The 21577-nt window shown below is 36.4% G+C and overlaps 1 protein-coding gene across 13 annotated transcripts in view; it reads left to right on the top strand.

Annotated features, from left to right (window-relative positions):
* Positions 1-19514, top strand: part of TJP1 (tight junction protein 1) — a 164507-nt gene extending 144993 nt beyond the window's left edge. For 5 of the 13 annotated variants that reach the window (XM_083850964.1, XM_083850957.1, XM_083850966.1 and 2 more), the window contains 11 exons: positions 1009-1109; positions 2241-2594; positions 3007-3258; positions 4069-4965; positions 5288-5382; positions 5792-6016; positions 10583-10758; positions 11441-11882; positions 13315-13532; positions 14562-14705; positions 17968-19514. In XM_083850964.1, coding sequence (XP_083707090.1) covers positions 1009-1109; positions 2241-2594; positions 3007-3258; positions 4069-4965; positions 5288-5382; positions 5792-6016; positions 10583-10758; positions 11441-11882; positions 13315-13532; positions 14562-14705; positions 17968-18062 — 2999 coding nt within the window. In that variant the 3' untranslated portion in view covers positions 18063-19514. The remainder of the gene's footprint in view (positions 1-1008; positions 1110-2240; positions 2595-3006; positions 3259-4068; positions 4966-5287; positions 5383-5791; positions 6017-10582; positions 10759-11440; positions 11883-13314; positions 13533-14561; positions 14706-17967) is intronic. The other 8 variants (XM_083850962.1, XM_083850968.1, XM_083850967.1 and 5 more) reach the window with 5 other exon arrangements.
* The last annotated feature ends 2063 nt before the right edge of the window (positions 19515-21577 follow it).

The raw sequence follows: 21577 nt of genomic DNA, 5'->3' as shown, positions 1-21577 counted from the left end.
TTTTTCCTTTATAAGAAACTGCTGTAACTTAATTGCTACCTACTCTTGCAGGTTCCAAATATTTCTTCTTGTAGTTAAGCCACTCCAGCTTTGAAAACTACAATATAAAATGGTTCATTAACTTACCAAAGCACTGCCATCACAATTACTGGTTGGCATTAGTTGTACTAGATGCATTTCATTTGTGGTATTTCTTTATTGCTTTTCCTCTGTGGTTCCTTCTTTTTCCTCCATGTTTTTTTCCTTTTGTTCCTTTCCTTTTAGAGGAGGACACAGAAGCATCTCTTAGCCTGTTTTACATCGGTGCTTTCCAGGCTTTCTTTTCCTTCCTTGGCAATCTCTCTTGCTCTTAGTGTGACCAAATACCTACTGGTTGCTTGCCTTATTCTTTGATCCCAGTTCATGCAGACTTGCTTATGGCCCCGAGGTTAGAAAGGGTGATGCTGACAGAATAAATGCCCTCCTGCAAATACAGTCCAGCATTTGTTGAATTGTTCAGGTTCCCCACATTCAATTCCTGGTAGTAATTGTGCGAATTGTTTGTGCACACAATTGCACAAATGAAAAGAGATCTGAAACGTCAAAATGATGTTCCAAAAATATTTGGTTGCTTTGCAAGGTCAGTTATAAACAAACATCTGAATAAATAGGATAATAATGTGATTTTGTTCTCAGACTAAACTAAAGCCTCACTTTATTCTAAATTACTGTTAATTCAGTCTTTGAGTCTTTGCAATGTGGTAAAATGCCCCAAGCTACATTAGGCCTTAGGGTTGCTTTGAATACCAACATTTACATTACTATTTAAATCTCACAGTTGATATTAATTTTAATACTGTTTTAATGCTTAATGTTAATGTTTATTTAATGTATCATATATATATATAAAATATATAATAACATAATATATGTTTATTTAGTATATAATGTTAATTTAATGTTTTTAATACAGTTTCTTTTCAAAATTCTACAGAAATCAAATGTCAAACTAACTTGCTCTACTTCTAGCTACCATTAACTTGAATTCGATGAATGAAGGATGGTATGGAGCTCTAAAGGAAGCCATTCAGCAACAACAGAACCAACTGGTATGGGTTTCAGAAGGAAAGGTAAGAAATAATAGTACTGTCATTTTGGGGGAGGAATGACAAAACTATCAGTCTTGTTGTCTTTTGTTCTGTTGCTGGTATTGGAGATACGGGCATCTATCTGTGGAATTAAATTTGTTTTCCTTCTTTCCTCGTGATTTTAGTAATCATTTGAAGATCTAAAAGAGTTCTATGGCTGTGTGATCTGTTGAAAACTGGTTTGTCATTGTATTAGTGAAGTATTGTTAATGAGGGCTATAACACTTGTGCATGTAGTGGAGTAGTAAAAGTGAGAGCATTTGCCTGTTGATGCTTTACTGAAGGATATGTTATTGCTTTGAAACTTTTGTGGGGATTGGATGTTTTTTCATGTAAATTTCAGGGTGTTCTGCTGCATCAGTACTAGGTGCTGGGATTATCCATTGACAAATCAGTGGTTTTTAATATAAAGCAAGCAACATCTTCGTGGTCTTTTTCTTTTGATCTTGAGAACACTCATACAAAATCAGAAAGTTAGAATTCTGTTTCCCATTAAAAATCCGGTTGCCTTTTCAAGCAACTATGCATGTTAGATCCATCCTCTAGAGAAACTAATATCAAGAGGAACGCCAGTTTCAAGTAAGAAAATGATGATCTGTTACTGTTACAATGCTCTTAATATTTGAACTATTTTTCTGCTCAAACAGAACTAGCTTCACCTTCTTATATCTACCTCCAAGTTAGTGATTCCAGTACAATGACAACTCTTTATAGTCTTTTTATCTTTGTCAAACACTGATTTCCATGGACACTAGGTGCTATCCCTTCCCTTGAATTGATAGACATCTGACCCCTTAGTAAACTGAAGAACTAGACTGCAGAAAAGGCTTTTACATATAAGCTTAACACCTCCAGTGATTGAACCCTGATTTTTTCCTTCCCTGTGATATTCAGAATTGTTGAATTCTAACCTGCTCCTGGATTTTGAGTATTACTAACGTTTTGCAATACCTGACTTTATGTTGTGGATCAGAACAAGATAGGTGTATTCCATTTGTTTATTTCTTAATTCTTCACCAAAAAAGAATGTCTTTGCCTTTTATCTTGCAATGTAAAGCTTAATTTGAAAAGTATTTCAATAAACATGTGCTCTTCAATTTTGTTTTGATGCAGGCAGATGGTGCTACAAGTGATGACCTTGATTTACATGATGACCGCCTTTCTTACCTCTCAGCTCCTGGTAGTGAATATTCCATGTACAGTACAGACAGTAGACATACATCTGACTATGAAGACACAGATACAGAAGGTGGTGCTTATACGGACCAAGAACTGGATGAAACTCTGAACGATGAGGTTGGGACTCCTCCTGAATCCGCTATTACACGTTCTTCTGAACCTGTTAGAGAGGATTCTTCTGGAATGCATCATGAAAGTCAAAATTACCCTAGTTATGCATCTCAAGCTCAGCCTCAGCCAAATCTCAGAATAGATTCTTCAGGATTTAAAACAACTGCTTCTCAGCCGGTAAGAAAGTGATTTTATACGCTGACCACTGTACATTTACTTCAAGTAGTTTTCTTGTTCAAGAGAACTTGCTATCTTTATAGTCTCCTTACCAGTGTTAACTGCATACAAGAATCTGTCAACAACAGTGTGTTGCAATGAATTGGACAATCATCTTGCACTACCTGTGTTAGCGATTCCCTTTGACAGGAGGAGGAATCAAGTACCACTCTACTTTGTTTTAATGTTTTGCTTTTTTAATGTTCAGCATAATGAATGTCTGGAAGTGGTAATGCATGATACTTTCAGTACATTTCATTCTACGTGTAGCTGAGTTGATCATAGCATCAATTTAAGTAACTTTCATATAAATCAAAAAAGTCATACAGTGATTCGATAGCAGTATATTTAAAATATTTTAAACACTTCACAGAAAGCAGAAGCCTCACCTGCAGTCCCTTACCTTTCCCCGTCGCCTGAATCAAACCCTGCAACCTCATCAACTTCTGCAGTAAATGCTAATGTAAACCTAACTAATGTCAGACTGGAGGAGCCTACTGCTGCTCCTTACAACTCTTACCAACCACAAGCGGGCCCCTTAAGAACATCAAGTACTGAGGGAGCTCATGTAGTGCTAAGAGATCAAGAGCCATCATCCTTATCGCCGCATATAGATCCAGCAAAGGTACCTGTGCCACATTGTTGCGCTGATTTCCTGCTATACATCAAGCTAGCACATGATTTTTTTCCTTTGTTTTGCCATTATTTGGAGAATTCCTTCTATTTTTTTTTACTCTAGGAGATTATGCAGGTTACAAAACAGTGCATCTAAATTTCTAAGCATCATCTAATGTTTTGTGTGCATGGCTTCAAACTATATACTTTCCACTTCTCAAAAGATGATCTTTTAAATTAAGGATGCATTCTGTATTTTGACTTTATTTCACATGCAACTGTTTCAGCTTGTCAATGCTCTGCTTTTTGTTAATGAGGACTTGATGAAAAATCTGTTCTTTCCCTAAAATAATAGTACTTTTTTAATATTCGATCATGTTGATCAGGAAGATAAACCCATTATTTTAGTTGACTTTAAATACCCCTACAGCAATGCTTGAACTAACTTTAACGCACAAATCGGTTTATTTCTTGAATATCCCTGTCCTGACCTCCCCTATGCAAAAAGAAAAAGAGGGTGAGAACGACAAAAAAGCAAAACACAACAACAAAACACAGAAATATGAGAGATTATTCTCTTTTGGCTTCCCTTTTTAATCTACGCGTATGCTTTTCCTCAAGCATAGGACTGGAAAGGATCTCTTGAATCAAAGCTTCCTGTGATTGCAGACAACTGCATCAAATCATTCAACTTCTAAGCAAAATTAAAGCCAATATGTAAAATGAATTTAAAAATAGATTTAAAATTTCACACTTTCAATGAAGCTTGGCTCCCTTTACTCTTAATTTTAAATGAAAAATATGCCTTTCTACTTAACAGGTATACCGAAAGGATCCATATATTAACGAAGAAGCCTCCAGACAAAGCTATGTCTTAAAACAGCCAGCAATTAGTCACCCAATACAGAGACAGGAAAGAGACCCAAATCTGATGTATGAATCCCAGACTCAGTATGCAGAAAAACAGCCAAGTAGGGAGTACGAACAGTCATATAGGTATGATTCTACAAACTATGTAGATCAATTTTCTCGTGGTTATGACCCTCGACTACATTACGATGATCGCGTGCCTCCCTATGAGGAGCACTGGGCATATTATGATGAAAAACAGCCCTACAATCAACCAAGAACAGCTTACGAAAACCAGCCTCCTAGGGATCTTGATTCTAGACAAAACACAGAAGAGAGCACAGAACGCGGTTATTACCCAGCACAACCCCGTTTTGAGGAACCCCCTCAGATGACTTACGATGGCAGACCTCGCTACGAGCATGCACCTAAAAACTTCAGCTTACCACAAGTGCGATACGAAGATCAACATACTGTTGGATATGACACGCATGGTAGATATAAACAAGAAGCTCAGCCATACCAGTCAACCATATCTCGATCTCCTGAACCGAAGCAGTACTTTGATCCACATGTGAGGGGCTATGAACAAGGTCCTCCTCAAGCTTATAATGCCAAGGCAGGACAATTTGAGCCTTCTCATAGCACTTCAGGTGTCTCTCTTCCTCCTCCCCCTTCATCGCAAACCAAACCGGAAGTTTTGCCTTCTAACAGTAAACCACTGCCTACGCCGCCATCTCTAGCAGAGGAGGAGGAAGATCCAGCCATGAAACCACAGTCTGTGCGAAGTAGGGTTAAGATATTTGAAAGAAGAAGATCACCATCTCTAGAAAAAATGAAGGACCCCAGTGATACATCAGCTGTCAAGGTAAGTCATGTAAATTTTGGCATGTGTTTGTTTTTTAATTCCTGCTTTTTACTAATGAGACTGTATTGCAAGTAATAAAATACTGTCTTGAAAAGAAAACCTTACTGCTTGTGGGACAGCAACATAACTGAAGTTTGTTTTAGAGGCAGAAGCTGAAAATTAAAGAGGATCTTGTCATGCTGAAGATTTCCCCATTAGTTTCTGCTAGTCTTTCATTCTGATTTAAGGTGGGGGAATGTAAGGGCATTGTTAGTTTTCTTACTCGGGTTCTGCATCTTTCTAGATTGGAATCTAAGAAAATATGCTGTGCTTCTCTTTACAGCCTCCAGAACTAGCACCGAAGCCTACACTCACAACCATGAGTGGTCCAAAACCAACTTCTCAAAGCCATTATGAACATGACAAAACAACTTACAGGTAGATGCACAACTGATAATTAAACATAATTTTCAATACAAGTTTGGAGTCTTCAGACAACACATCTTAATGGTTCAAACTGTAAACTGCAGAGTGGAGAGTTGGAGTGTGTCAGTCTAATTTCAGTGTCAATAGTAACTCAGGGCATAAAGTCAGTTGACATGGACATGATTCCTGAGAAGAGGGAAGAGTAAAGCATAAGGGAAAAGGTAGGATAAAAGATAAGGATTTTCTTTATGCTACATCACAGCTATCACATTTCAAGACAGTATAGGTTAAAAAGGTATTGCATGCAATTTTAAGAATTACGTCTTGATTTATTACTAGTTGAGTTACAAAACAGAATTTTAGTTCACATACTTGTGCTTGTTCAACTGTGCAGGGCAAACTGTGTATTCTTCCTCATTAGGGCCCCAGAACCACAGAGACCTCAAGTGAAGCCGCCTGAAGATATTGTGCGTTCAAATCATTATGATCCTGAAGAAGATGAGGAGTATTATCGAAAGCAGCTCTCATATTTTGATCGGAGGAGTTTTGAAAATAAGCCGTCTGCACAGGTTCCTGCCAGCCATCATTCTGAGACCACCAAACCAATACATTCACAAAATCAGCTGAATTTCTCCAATTATTCTAAGTAAGCTTGGGGGATTTATTTTCTTTTTAATTTGAAAGGAGAAACGGGAGGCAGATAGGACTAAAACTGAAATTCTGCAGCTAATAGAATTCCAGGGGTTTGTGGTACCTAATAGAAACTTTGTTTGCGAAGTCAGTTTCTCTGTTTAGATGTATGAAAACATAACTTTTTTTTGGTAAATGAAATGAATAATTTCGGTAGTTTTTGAGATCTTCAAAGTGTTACTTCTCTCGCGTACCACTTTTTAACAGCCTGTAAAGTATTTCTTTAGTGTAACTAATAATGAGTGCGCAAACCTCTTTCAAAGCAGAGGTTAGTTGGTTCCAGTTTTGCATGCATTTGTTCTGCAGACAGGCCTCAAACACGAGCAGTGTTTGACATTAGGAAAGTGAGCCTTCTGGGAATATTGTTGAAGCCAGAATTTAATCTGTCGATGGAAACATCTGCTTCCTGTATTGTTCTGCTTCCTTGACTTGGAACATTTTGATACAAAAATTGTGTGAAAGCTCATAGTACAAATTTAGCTCAGGTAGAGGACTGGTTGCCTTGGAGGATACTTGCATAAACTGTGAATACTTTCTACAGTTTCTCCAACTTTCATAATTCAGTTCAGTTCAAACCATAACACTATGTTTGTAGCTGTTCATGTGGAAAGCTATCATGGCTTGCTGCATGAAGGCTGGAAGTCAGTTGTTTTTTTTAAGGCTTTGGTTGCACTTCTACTTGAAATCTGTGCTATTCAGATGAAGCAGAAAGGCTGGCAAGCTTAACGTAAATGAGATCTTTGGAGTAAAATAATGAGCTAACTTGCTCAACTTTTATACTGTGACTGTATGTTCAAGCTGTCTTACGTGTACTCAGTACACTGTGTTCCAGTGCTTGTCTTAAAGGTTTTGAGCTAGGAATTCTGTTCCTGTTTCTATAAGATTGTCTGTTATCTACAGTATCTTTCATATTCTCAGTTCACAGAGAAAAATCTTTCCAAGAGCTTGATAGGTTTTAAAGGAGTTCCTACTTTTTTCTAATTAGGAAGTCTCCACATGGTAACTTTCTTATTGAACCTTTTTTTTAATGCTCGGTAATGAATGTATATAGTAATCTGTAACCAGTTTTGATTCTTAGTCGAGGATGTTATTTACTCTTCCTTTTCATTTGTCCTGTGTCTTCTGACAGGAAGATTAGAGCCTATTTGTCTTGCTATTTAGACATCATAGGAAGGGGCCTGAAAAAAAGTCTTGGCTGGCCTCAGTGTATTGCAGTAGTGTTCAAAATTGTTCCTACCTACCCAAATGCCGTTACCCCATAGAAGGTCCATTTTGATCAGTAAGCATGTTGCCATAACAAATGCAACTAATGCTGAGGGAGGGATCCTGTGAGCTTTTAGCAAGTAATTGTGAAGATTGTAAAATTCCTCAAACTGAATGTGCAAATTTTCCTTACTCTGCATTGTTGTCAAACACAATGGAGAATGTGAGCAATAAATGCGGCGACGGAGTTCTTTGCTGCAGAACAGCTAAGAGTTGAGAGGGATTGTTCCATACTTCTGCCTACCACTCCTGACTATCGTGACATCTTTATTCTTCGCTCAGTTTTGAGTTTGTTGTGGGTTATACTTTAACTTTAGGGCTCGTCTTACAGAAAGGTGACATCTAAATGGCACAGAGAAATAAAATAATATTGTTTTTAAGTTTGATACAGTTTCATATGTTGGGACAAAAATATGTAGATTTTTTCCTTTATGGAAGAATGTAGTCCTTAATGGAAATGGACAGGCATGGGAAAGAAAACTTTTCACGGGTAGTCTACTGCAAACAGACAAAAGATCAAAATATTATTGGAAGTAAATGGAAATAAACATAAAAGACCACAGCTTGACAGAACTGTTTCCAGAAGCATACTGTAGTGTGCTTGTTGAGAAACAAAATAACTGACTTGAGAAAGAGTTCACATTTAGGACTATCCTCTTTACCCAACTTCCATTTTATACCCTGTTACTTCCTTGTTCTTTTTTTTCTTGTTCCCCAGTGTATTTCTATAGTGATTGCTATTTTGTGAGTGAACTTGCTTAAAAATAAACTCGGGACTAAATTCAAATGGTCATTCAGGAACTGCTGATTATGCCATTGCTTATTCCTATATAGTCCTTCTAATATATAATCCATATGATGCATTGTGGGTACCGAGGACAGATCTTACTTTTTTCAGTTAAAAATATTATTGTTTAACATTAAGTTAGGAAAATTGTTTACTGTTTAGTAAAGAAGTGATGATTCTAATTAAGTGATAACTTAAAAAAAAAATCAAACAAAAAAACATGGGGTAGGAAATGGCATCAGAAATAGCACAACTTTAATTACACGAACTTCATTTATACATTCAAAAGCTACAAGTAAGAGTTTTACTGTAGACTTCTTTCGTTACATACAGATTCTTAACAAGGCTGTTGAAGTTGTGGCTGACCCCTAGTGAAGGAGCGTGTAACAGAAGAACATGCTTTGTATTATATCGAGCTCTTGTGGTTGAGTTTGTGTTATCACTGCTGTCTCTTATGCTCTCTCCACCAAAATGTACAGTCATATGTTGCCTTTTTTTCATTTCCTCAGGAAGCTGGCAAGCAGCTCCGATAGGTGTGGAGAGTGATTTCTGGCTGGTGGGCTTTTGTGGGTTTTGTTCATGTCTCTCCTTCTGCAGGTTAATATTCCTCGCTGAGAGGCAGTCATTGCAGGTGGGCAGTTTTCAGAGAAGGCAGCTAATACCCACTTGGAATGAAGACAGCAGTGAACAGCTATAACTTCAGTTACTGGATAAATTGCTTTATATAAAAATCAATGTGAACAGGAGCTTCTATAGCAGATTTAAATTGTGCTGTTTTTTTCCAACATTGAATTTTAAAAACTCACTCATACCAGTGCTGTTCAGTTTACTGAGCATCACATTCATGTGGTCTTGAAGCAGAGTTTGAAAAGTTGCTCAGCCCTCTTCTTAGTTTCATAACATTCTCCTCTGAAGTATTAAGACTAACTGTTGAGAATCGTTGCCTGTTAAGTTTCTATGAGTGTACAGGAAGTGAAGGGATGATGGAAAGCTGTCCTAATGTAAAATGGATTTAACATAAAAGCAAGCTAAATGTTAAAAATGGAGCGACAGACACCAGTATGCCTATCATTCTCTTCTCTGTTTCTCCAAGTATACCTAAACACTGTTAAGGTGTTTCTTCAGGAATTGTTAAATATGCTCAGAAGCATTTTAGGGTGTGTTCTTTGGTATTTGGTGAGCCAGTAGGGCTATTTAAATACTTGCTATGAGTGTACCCTCAGAACATGATCTGTAATACACAGAAAGTTGCTGGTTTGGTATGTTGAGACACCAGTAAGATTAACGCAACTTGGTCCATAAACAAGATTGTTAGCATTTTAGATTGGTTTTGCTCACTTTTTCAATACATTAAATAACGGTTTTTTTATATGGATCTTAACAAATAGCTTAGTGTGATCTCATTCTTACTTTCAGCATCCGTCAGTGTGAGGCACTCAGTGCCTAATTCACTGACAATCTCACATTAAATATAGTAGGCGATGATTGTACGTATGCACATGGTAAAAGTATTATCGGAAACATCACTGTTAAAAATAGTTTCATTGTTGAAAGAACCTTGTCGTATGAGAACTGCTAGGACTTAACATAAAAAGTGTGAAGAAATAATATGCTTAAGATAGAATGACCGTTTTTCTTTCATTCTTCTATTGCTGTTTGCTTTGCCATCACCTAGATTTCTTGGCTCTTACACTAGCTATGACTACTTGAAAAGGAACATCAAGTGGTAAGACTGTTGTTGATGTGAGGATGTTTTCAGGTGTCCTCTCCCTGTTACATTTCATCACAGGCATTATGTGCACTTAAAATTTTAACACATGAATTCTGAAAGTTAGTGCGATATACAGAAGTCCAAAATTAAAGGTCTTCGTGAAATCTTTCATTTCATGAAAGAAACTCTTTTGGAGACATATTTCTAGTATAAGCAAGAAATATTTTGAAAATAAGATTTTTGAAGTTATCTACATTATGCACATAAAGCTAGTGAAGCTTAAGCTGACTGCATTTCTAATTAAGATGGCATTGTTCAAATACTAGGTGTATTTAGAAAATTTACACTAGAACCCATCCTTCTTCTGGCTAATTATGCTTTTCAAAAACAACCCATCAACCCCCCAAAAAAGTTGATTTATATTGTTTAGAAAATAGAAAACACTTTTTAAAATTGAAAATAATCCTAAACAAATCTGAAAAGTGAAGATCTGTAGGTAATCATGCAAATACACCTGAAATGTCATCTGCCTTTTGTTTGCCATGGTTTGTGTTACTAATCTTAAGATTCAATGTTGTCTTGAAATCCCTTGTGCTTATCAATGAATGTTTCTATACTTGAGACAAGATATTAAAAAAAGAAGTGTTTTAATGTTTATAGGAAGAGATGGAAATGAGGTGATCATAGAAGAAAAATATAGCAGGAGCTCAGAGCCCTGAGGAAACTGAACCATCAAATGCTTTTTTCCTTTATTTCAACAGGGGGAAGACAACTGATGCAGAATCAATGGATAGATCTGTTGGTGAAAAGCGCTATGAGCCAGTCCCTCAAGTCACAACGCCTCCTCCTGCTCCTTCAGTACAGTACACACAACCTCAGTCAATTAACAGTCCTGTCCTGTCTCTCCCAGCCCATCACAAGCCTGCACTTTCTGAAGGTGAGCAATTAGAAGGCTAACTTGTCTTACAGGTGGTACAAGTATCATTTCTCAGGTGCTTGTGTGGATGCTTCATTATGTCTATAATGGTAGCTATGTTTTCATTTAACTGATATTTGGAATAATTATTACTGGAAATAACTTACTACTATATTGAAGTTGAATTTTGTTGAATGATTTGAGGATCTTGTCTGAAACCCGAACTTCCAGGTGTCATTAGTAACTATAACTGTCTCTTCCATACTAAGTGGTCTCAGCAAAGATAAAGTAAAATTTTCAGTACTTAAAGATGTCTTTATCAGTGCTTTTGGATGAGAATTCTATAGGCATGAATGTTTCCTTTTCACATCCTTCAGAGGAATGCCTAGTCCAGTTGAATTTTGCAGTTCCATGTGAGTGCACAATAATATTTTAATATTGGTTTTCTCTTTTTTCATAGTATAAATTGGTCTGTTTTATTAAAAATTATCCCATTGTATCTACCATGTATTTCTTTAGTGTCATGTAAGATGATTTGCTAGAATGTATGAAATGGGATAGATGATCTAAGAACTGAACCTACAAATACGTGTTTTATATAGTAGATCAAAAATAGAATAAATGGTCTCCCTAGGTCTGGTGTATGTGACAAGAAATTCTAGATTGTTTTTGACAAGTTCTGGTGTTTTTATTTGTATTGCAGTTAACTCTGTCTCTGACCCACCTCCACCTCAGAATAAGCCAGCAATTTTCAGATCCTCTAGAGAGGACACTGTGCAGTCCACTTTTTATCCTCAGAAAAGCTTCCCTGACAAAGGCCCTGTTAATGGAACTGAACAGATTCAGAAAACAGTCACTCCTTCTTACAACCGCTTTACAACAAAACCTTACACTAGTGCTGCAAGGCCCTTTGAGCGTAAGTTTGAAAGTCCTAAGTTCAACCATAATCTCTTGCCAAATGAAGCTCAGCATAAACCAGAGTTGCCATCCAAGTCTCCAAATTCTCCTCAACCAATTTTGAAAGCACACAGCTCATCACAGCCTCCTGAATTTGACAGTGGAATGGATACCTTCACTGTACAGGTCGACAAGCCTAAATATCAACCAAATAATGTTAATGCTGTGCCTAAAGCCATACCTGTAAGGTAAGCTTCTTGCTTTTTGTTTCCAATAGTATGTCTACAGAACTTAATATGTGAAACCATACAGCTTATTTTTTCCTGTGCTTCCAATGCTTCCAACTTCTGTTGATGTCAGTCCATAAACCAAGATAGGTGGAAGATTGAAACTATGATTCTAAAATCGTGTAATCGAAGAACATTTGGAAAGATATTCAATGTATGTCCAATGTTCGTGTCATTTTGCATCCTATCATTAAAAACTGGCATGATTTCTTTCTCACTTCCCATAATATAATTATAAATCCTCTGGTAGATAGTAATGACTTGTCTTTCTAATTTGTTTCTAGAAGACAGTTAATTCCTAAGGATGGCTGTTGCACCAACTTGTATTTTCTCTGTGTGCTTAGAGAAAAAGTTCTGGGTACACTTGTATAAAAGGTATTTCAAAAGTAATTATAAAAAGACACCAATTCAGCAGTTTCGTCATGGTTCTCTATACTGCAAGACCAAATATTAACTGCTTAAAAGCACCTTGCATTTTCATAACACATTTGAACTATAAGAATTATGTCAACAGTAAATTATAGTACTCTAACTGTAAACTTTTGCTGAGTTCTTAGATTACTAATATTTTCGGAAGTGTTTCATTATCCCGATTTCTAAATAATATTGAATAAATCACACTTCATCTTGCTTGCTGTTTAAGTAACTCAGAAATGTAATAGAAGAACAAATCGTATTTGTTCATAAACACTTGAGGAACGTTTTTAATGCTATGCAGTTGCAGACTGCAGAAATACTGGCTTCTTTGATTAGAATACTTTTGCAGTATGCAATCTGTTCAAACTAGCTATTTGATAAGATAATATTCTGTATCTCTAGTTATAGCCTGACAACCTGGAAAAATCTGTGTACTTTTAAGGGTTTTGTTCTCAATGTATGTCTTGCAGCTGTTAAGTTTCTCCTTCCTTAAAGCTGAAAGAAGGTTCAGTGGGGCTTGAATTAGCATTATTACTTATGTTATTGAAGTCATAATAGAATTTTGGGAGGAAAAAGATGCTTTGGATGTATAATACATTTGTTTTTACTAAGCTGAAGTCTGTAGCAGCGGACAAGCTGTTTCAGCGTAATCCCAGAGGTGAGCATTTGCAAACATAAGATTCAAGTGGTCCAAAATCTTGCTCTAACTACTTTTTGGACGCTTCCAGTGTTTATATACTTCATTTTTTTTCTTTTGGTGACAATGACCTCTTCTCATGGCAGAACTTGAACTACTTGGATCTTAGGCATTCTACACAACTGAGTATGGGATACAGTTATTCTCTCCTGAAATCAGTACTAGCATACTACTACCAGGATATGCGCTAATAAAAGTAGTCAGAGGAAAGTGTGCCACTTACTTTCAGGAAAAAATACTGATAAAACTGCTGGGCTTCATCTCTGTTTTATAATTCAGCCCTTCAGCACTAGAGGATGAGGAGGAAGAAGATGGACACACTGTTGTAGCCACAGCAAGAGGTGTATTTAACAGCAATGGTGGTGTATTGAGCTCCATAGAGACTGGAGTTAGTATTATTATACCACAAGGAGCCATTCCAGAGGGAATAGAGCAAGAAATATATTTCAAAGTATGCAGAGACAACAGTATACTTCCACCTTTGGACAAAGAGAAAGGTAAGAACTGTCACTGCAATTGTTCTGTTATTTAATATTAATTATTTTGTGACAACAGCAAAATAGGATATGAAAATGTTCATACGCTCCAAGGCATTTCATGTATTTCTACGTTGTAGGTACAGGATATACATCTCAAACAGGAATTAGAAGGAAAAACTATTCTGCTTGATATTGGAAGTTGGAAGCAAGATAGAGGCCCTAAATTGTAACTTGAGAATATTTAATTTATTTAAACACTTGAAAATATTCAGCAGTTTAAAATATTTTTAAATATTTTTATAAAGAAAAAAGAGCTTCGTGTTTAAAAAAAAAAAAATCTAGATTTTCATATAAATCAAAGTATATTCCTGACTGCCTTAGTAATGGAAGTTGAATAGTATGTCTTATTTGAGTGATTAATTTTCCTATAGTCTTTTGTTCACACCAGTACTTTATATATATACAACTTCTGCCCTGTCATATTAATTTATTAATTTGAGGAAAGCAGTAAAGGATTTAACTTCATAAATGTACAATTAAAGTATTACTTGCAATAAATATGCAGTTACTTTATAATTAAAACATAAGGTTATTTGGCTGAGGAATATGTTACGTTATGTTTGGAATTTAAAACTAAAAATAGGCCTACATGTTTGTATGTTCTGCCTTTTGACTGTTAGGATAAGGGGTCATAAGCTTTTGAGCTGCAGGAGGCTTCATTCAGCTCAGTGTGCCGTAAATCCATATGAGTAGAAAGAACATCATGAGCCATTACAGAACAAGCAGCTTGAACAAGGCTGCTTACAGATTTGAGGATTTGTTTCTTCAGATGCAGATTTTGAGGTTGTCATATGTATCATTGAAAAGTCACCTCAGTGCCCTGAAAGGGACAACAAGGAACAATTTTGGGAAGTTTTTTTTTTTTTACTGACAGGTCACAATGGTGGTATTTTTCTGTAAGATTGAGTAGCTCTACAATGTAACTATGTAATAGTCTGAACCAATTTTGAGAAGAATGGTAAGCAGTTTTTTTCCTCTTAACTGTAGGTGAAACACTTCTTAGCCCCTTGGTAATGTGTGGGCCTCATGGACTAAAATTCCTGAAGCCAGTGGAGCTGCGCCTGCCACATTGTGCGTCTATGACCCCTGATGGTTGGTCTTTTGCTCTAAAATCCTCCGACTCCTCGTCGGGTATGCTGTCCTCCCTCTGTCCTTTTGGGGCTTTTGGGTGCTATCGTATAATTTAAGTTAATTTGGCTAAAGGTGATGCTGTATAATATAAAGGACTTGATCATTGTATTTGTGTCAAACTCTCCCATTTCATTTTCATTACAGATGTCTTTCTTACATTTACTCATGGTGCAAATTCATTGCTAAAACCATGTTTGACAGCAGAAAAACAGAGTAATATCTTTAGTCTCTTGAATATAATCGTATTTTTCTATTCTGTCTTCTTTCTTGAGGACTGCTACAGCTGAATACACTTGAAATGATATCGCACTAAAATTGAGAGGAAATGATTATGTACCTCTGATTGGCCTTTGTAACATAACTGGTGTTTGTTGCTTAATTAACCATATAGGTCTCTGGCAAATCTTAACAATCTGCATGCTCATAAATCATGACTTAATGCTTGTTAACTGTTTCCATGTGTGCAAGTTGATGCTAACAATTGGGTCATTTAAGAAAACTGTAGTGTTTCAGTAAAAGCATTTACAATTCATTCTAATGTAGCTGGATTTTACACAAGACTTTTCTTGCTTGTTTCTGCCTATTTTTCCTCTACCGCCTTTTATCCAGAAGTTTCTGGTTGATAGTAAAAGTTGCAACTAGGTTGCAATTTTATTTATCTGTTCATTTTACCTCACTCTGGCTTTCTGGGAGCAGAGAGAAAATGCATTGGCTGAAATTGTCAATTAGAAGCCTGTGTTTGAATTCCGGGCAAATTTCAAGCAATTTCATGAAATGGCTATGAGGTTACAAAGACTTAAAAACAAAACCAAAACAGTTTGCACATTTGCATGGGGGAAAAAGTCTTAAGGTTTTATTCAGCTACCTTCAAAACTTATGGTGGAGGACATAAACCATTATTATGTACGTATGACCTAAGTAACGACTGAACAATGTACTTCTGTATACAGCATTTAAGCCACCATGTATGCATATCTTCTGTCACTAATGTATCTATCACTGTCAACACCAAAGCACTGATGCTTTGAAAGATTAAAGCATCAATCTCCTTGATGGGGATTCAGTAACCTAGAGGTATTAATGGCAATAATTTTTAGTTTTTATAAGATAACATATGCATGTGTTGCATGCATCTATTTAACAATGTGTGTGTACACGGCTGCATTAAAACACGGATGCATAAATGCTAGGGTCCCTAAAGATACGGCACCTATGTACAAAAATGACAAGACTTTTGTAACTAATAACACCTGTTCATGAACTTACTTGAAGTGAAGGGAGAGGACTCAAATGATCTAAACAATAACTGAAATTACTGAGACATTTTTCTCCCTTTCTAAAGTGGGGTGGGGGGTGTGTGTGTGTGCACATCTGAGTGTGAGAGCAAGAGCGTGTATATTTAAATGCTAACACTTTCTGTATTGTAAATATAACACCACATTCTGTTAATCGGAAATGGGATGTATATCATAACATTGCTCTTTTGAGACAAACTTTAAAATTAGGCAATTCTGTCTTATGATATGTAAGTAGACCATACTGTGTCTTAAATAAATAATTGTTTTCTCTCTTTTTAAATAGTTGCTTATGGGACTCTGATTTTTCAGGTGGTTTTATAGTAACAGTTTATAGACCTCTGGGGGTTTTTCCTCTCTTCAGTCGTCTGTTCTGCCTCATCTTTTCTGAATGTATCCATGTTCTGTCCCAAAAAGTACATTCATTTGCACTTACTAACATCCTTTCTGCTACACTGAAGCCTCATATACTGATGTTTTACAGTTAAACCCCTTCAAATGCTTGAATGAGTCTGGAATTAAAAAAAAAAAAAAGCCTTTATGGTCACACATTATAATGTATTAGTACAAAATACTGAAGGATAACTTTTTCGAAGCAGTTCTGCGTAATTATGGGAAAAACATTGTCAGCAGCTAGAGGTTGCAGTGACTACAGTCTCATCCTCACTATATATTTCAGAGGAAAGGCTGGAAAAGAGTCTGCTATTGTGTCTTGTGGGCAAAAGTAGGACCTGGTACTCCTACAGTCCTGTTCTACCTTTCTACTAATCTAATGGATCTTGTGAGTTTTGAGACTGAGTGGAACTTCCTGCATCTATAAAATGAAAAATCCTCCAGCATTAATAAGCTTCTTAACTGAAATAAGTAGTTTTGGCTGGCTGCAGTAAACCTGTTTGTATTCTGGCTATACACGGGCCACTTGTACTTTGTCTGTATATCAGATGTTGCCATCACTCAGTGCATTGTGTACTTCATTTTGTTTTCATGAGTTCAAGAAAGTTATGTGGAATTTACATCAGTCTCATTTAATGCAGAGGTCTGTGGCGTATGCAGTCTATGTGACTGGGTTCTCAAACTTATTGCACGTTTCTCTAGAGAGATCTTTAACCAAGCTATTGAATGCCATTTATCTGGAAGGCTTAACAGAGAACTTCAGTGCATTTTTCTTTATTCTACCATAGTGGCACGATGATACTTCTTCTGTAGGAGTTGCATTTAGTAGTAGCTTTAGGTGGTTAAAAGGAAAAAAAAAAAACTCTAGTTGAAGGAGACAGCTGAGTATGCAGCTAGGAATGTAACCTTTGTCTGGTGAGATTGCAGCTGATGACTCACATTTGTAAAAGAATATTAGACAGCACCTTTGACCATGAGTGGAGAAGTTCTGTTGTAAAAGTATAGATCAGCAATCTAGAATGTTTTTTAGAATGTCAGTATTTCAGGCTTTTAAACTGCTATACTGGCTGTAGCTGCAAAATAATTTCTATTGTCTTCAATAATTTTCATACTAGAAAATAAAATTACCAGTGTGTCAGTGCTTAGTTACAACGTAACTTCTGCTTTGACTCATTTGTAGTCAAAGTAATTCTAAGGAACTTCAAATGCATCCTAACTGTGGTAGCTTTTAAAATTGTCCAATTTTTTTTGGCCATTCAGGAGAGAACCAGTGAGTGTTTGGTTAACTGTTAATGCTTCTGAAAGGGAAAGCACTATGTTGGTGCTGCAGAGTAAAATGACTTATATTTAACGTTTCCTGAGTGTCAGTCGCAACATCTGCTTAGAACATCTGATCTATCCTGTATTGTATGCAAATGAGTTTAAAATAGTAATGTGCCAGCTGTAAGTTGAAGGGGAAAAAAAGACCTGTTGATTCAGAACTTAAAAACTCCTATCCAAAAGCTTGGTTGTTTCAAGATGTGCACTGTTTGACAGCAGATACTAAACACCAGCATTGTGTTTTCCTCCCACAGGTGACCCCAAAACCTGGCAGAACAAGTCTCTTCCTGGGGATCCAAACTATCTTGTTGGAGCAAACTGTGTCTCAGTCCTAATTGACCACTTCTAAATATTAAGTTAGCTGACTGAGTAAATAATGTGAAACTGAGATGGACCTTACGTATAAACTGAACCACTCTATCAAGTATTAACTGTTTTATAAGTGATAATGGATCGTAGTATTTAAGCATCTTGCTTTAACTAACAATGGTTTAGCAAGTACACTCTTTGAACCATGGTCACAATACATGCCACAAGCAGGGAGTGTACAGTGGGAACAAGGTAGGGTTCTTGCAGGTTCTGTATGCTTTGGTTTGTTGGTTATTATTTTGTTTATTTTTCATTATTGTTCTAAAGGACACTACTAGTATTTCATAGTTTAAAAACTGAAAGTACCAAATGGATTATATTCAGAGGAACTGAATTTGGTTCATTCTCCACTCGCAAAACTACAGAATTTGGCCTGCAGTTTTAGTACTGTGTGTTTTGTAATCCACAAGACTACATTTTGGTCTCTAGTTTTTAAATGACTTTCCATGTACGTGTCCAACGAAATGGCAGTCAACTTTGGTAGCACAGTTTAGGTGTTTTCCTCTGAGAGGCCAATACAAACACATCTATCTACCTATTCTATGTGAAAACATTGTCATAAGAACAGGGGGGAGGGGGAAAAGCATGTGGGTGACTATGGTTCAGTTGCCTCTGTGGATCTGTAAATTAACCACATTATTACAAACCTATTAACCAGCAGGGATGCCTTACCCTCATGTTTTTAATAGTCTTAGCTCTCATAGTTCTCTGTATTTAGTTTGTATGGCTTTTGTGCTTACCTAGATAATATATCATGAGAGACTGGGGAAAGAGAGGAACAAAAAAAAATTATGAATTTGGTTTAGAGAATGAGTACTGTTTGTTCATCAGTCGGAAGAGAGCCAGAAGAAAATGATGGTATGTTTTCTGCTATGCATTTGAAAAATTTATAGATGTTGTAGACTGCTTGTATATAATGCGTGCATACCACTTTTGTTCTTGGTTTGTAAATTAACTTTTATAAGCTTTACCTTTTTATATATATAAATATATATAAAAACAAACACAGTTTCTTAAGGATATCTTTGTATTCTCATACCTTTTGAGCCTTGAACTTTGACATCTGCAGCAATAAAGCAGCATTTCTACAATATACAAACAAGGACATTTTTTAAAAATGCACAAAGTTGTTACCTTTTTAAGTGCTGCATTTAAAGAATATAAGTCTGAATTCTCTACTTTGATTAAATTCTTGAGAAGTATCCCTACTGTAATTTGTCATAAGGATGCTGTACTATGTGCCCTGAAATGTATTTTTTTACTAATAGACAATTTATTACGGCACATTGGCACTACTACTGTTTAGATAATATACCACTGCATTCTGTTAATGAGTTATTAGCTATTCAGGTGTGGCTGATTTTTTTCTCTGCAGTTATTAAAATTACACATTTCTAAATATACAGAATAAAACTGTTTTTAAAATAATAAAGGAGATTCTAGTACCTTATTGTTTCTGAAATGCATTTATGTGAACACAACAAAATGAGTTTTGATTTCCAGCATAAGTGGCTAGCTGGATTCTGCCATATGTTCATATGTGAAGTTGTTGTACTCTACAGCAGGGCTCCTGAAATGATGAACTCCAGAGCGGATCTGGACTGTGTTTGCCAGTGTGGATCCACTGGAAATACTCAACACGAAAAGGAGTGGTGGATTGGTCCCTGGAGTCACCGTGTTGGTGCTCGTTTACTTACTATACCCGTTCTTCCAAATGGTTTGGTAGTGTTCCAGTATGTCCATTTACACAGTCCAGCTGTAAAATATTAGAGATACTCCTACAGAATTCCGTGATGAGGCCTGTTCGAAGCACTCAGTGACAACGTAGTAAGCTAATCCTGTTCTATAAGACAAAGTAAATTCTCAGTGTGATTTTGAATAATGCTGAGAAACAGTGCATAACTGTTTGTTCTGTACTTATACTGACCAGGTAGTGAGTTTTGTGTCTCAGGCGTGACGTATTCAAGAGGCATTCACTGCTGCTACTACTACTGATAGCTTATATCTCAACTCTTCAGAACAGAGAAAAAACTTGAATAGCACATAACCTGTTCATGTTAAGATAACATATTTCAGTTGTCTTAATGATATGTTGCGGTATCATTTCCTGAAGCCACAGAAAAAAAGTTTCCAAAATGGCATGCAAAGGATCTTGGAGAAAATTCTGATGCTAAACTTCCAGCTTTCAGTGTTCTTTTCTAGTTCAGAGCTTAATAAAAGAAGTAAGTGAAACACTACAAAAGGAGTCAGCCAGAGGATGTTAGGAACACTGAAGTTATGCTGTATGGACTGTTCAGAACGGTGATACTTGGTGTTTCAACATGAGTCTAGCATGCTCTGAGGTATAACCATCCAGAGTCGCTTTTACTGTAATTATCGAGATAATCTTTCTGTTCTTCATTTGAAAGTGTAGGTCCACGTCTGTCTACCAAAATGAACGAAAAAAATGGTGACAGGCTTTCCTCTGCTGTCCTTTCATAAATAAAATGAGAAAGCTTGCTGTTCTAAAACATGGCAATTCTCTACTACTAAGCTTCTTTTCAATTGAATTGTCATTGTCTTTGCCACTTACTGACCGATGAGTAGGAACATTTATGGAAGTAGCTAACGTAAACCACGTACACGTTTTCCTTGACTTTAAAACCTAATGCTTTGAGGTTAAAGCATGGCCATTATAAATCCATTTCCTAAAGCACTTTGTTTTAATACACTGTTTTTGAAATCTTGCAAGAGATGATATTCTTTATGTATTTTACATAGGCTAGGCTGTGCAGGAGTAAGTTCTTGTGGGACATTTACAATTTACTGTAGTTCTTTGTATACTATTTAACATGAACTTAACTGTCTCCTGACTCTTTCTACATGTCTCAGCTATGTACCAAGAAGCGTCAGCCCTGCAGATTGTATAGAAGCTTTAAATACTGTGAATTTCAAGTCGTGTGCCCACTTCTTCACTGATGACAACACAGGTGCTCTATGGATACAGTGCCACTGTTCTTATCTCTGGCTTAGGTTCTTGATTTAAAAAATAAAAAGCGTGTGTATATATATGTGTGTGTATATATAGGAAAGTAATAATGAGTATTTGTCTATACATAAACAGTTGTAATTGTCCTTTTTCTTTTCCTGCCAACCTGGATTCCATGAAGCAGATCAGCAAGGGCTAGGGTCTGGTTGGAGATTCTCCGCTGTAATGTAACCTGGACCAGAATAAAAGATGTTAAGCACATCCAAAAGAAATGCTTTCTTAGTATCTAAGTCATTAGATACTTCTATGACAATTTTAGAAGTCCCAGTGAGAGCTGGTGTTTTGTTAAGTACAAGGTTCTCTGATAACTAGCTCCATCTTTTGGCAATGTCAGGTGAATGTGTAAAATGATTTTTTAGTATATTCAAATGAATGGTTCATTATGACCCTGTGAGCAGCAAGTATTGGAGAATAAATATGCTTAGTATTACAGAAAGTATATGAAGCTGAGTGCACGCACACACAAA

Source organism: Anser anser (assembly GCF_964211835.1).
Source record: "Anser anser genome assembly, chromosome: 10".
In the NCBI taxonomy this organism is placed as follows: Eukaryota; Metazoa; Chordata; class Aves; order Anseriformes; family Anatidae; genus Anser; species Anser anser.
Note: the sequence above shows the minus strand (reverse complement) of the source record. Positions and strands in the feature narration are given on the sequence as shown.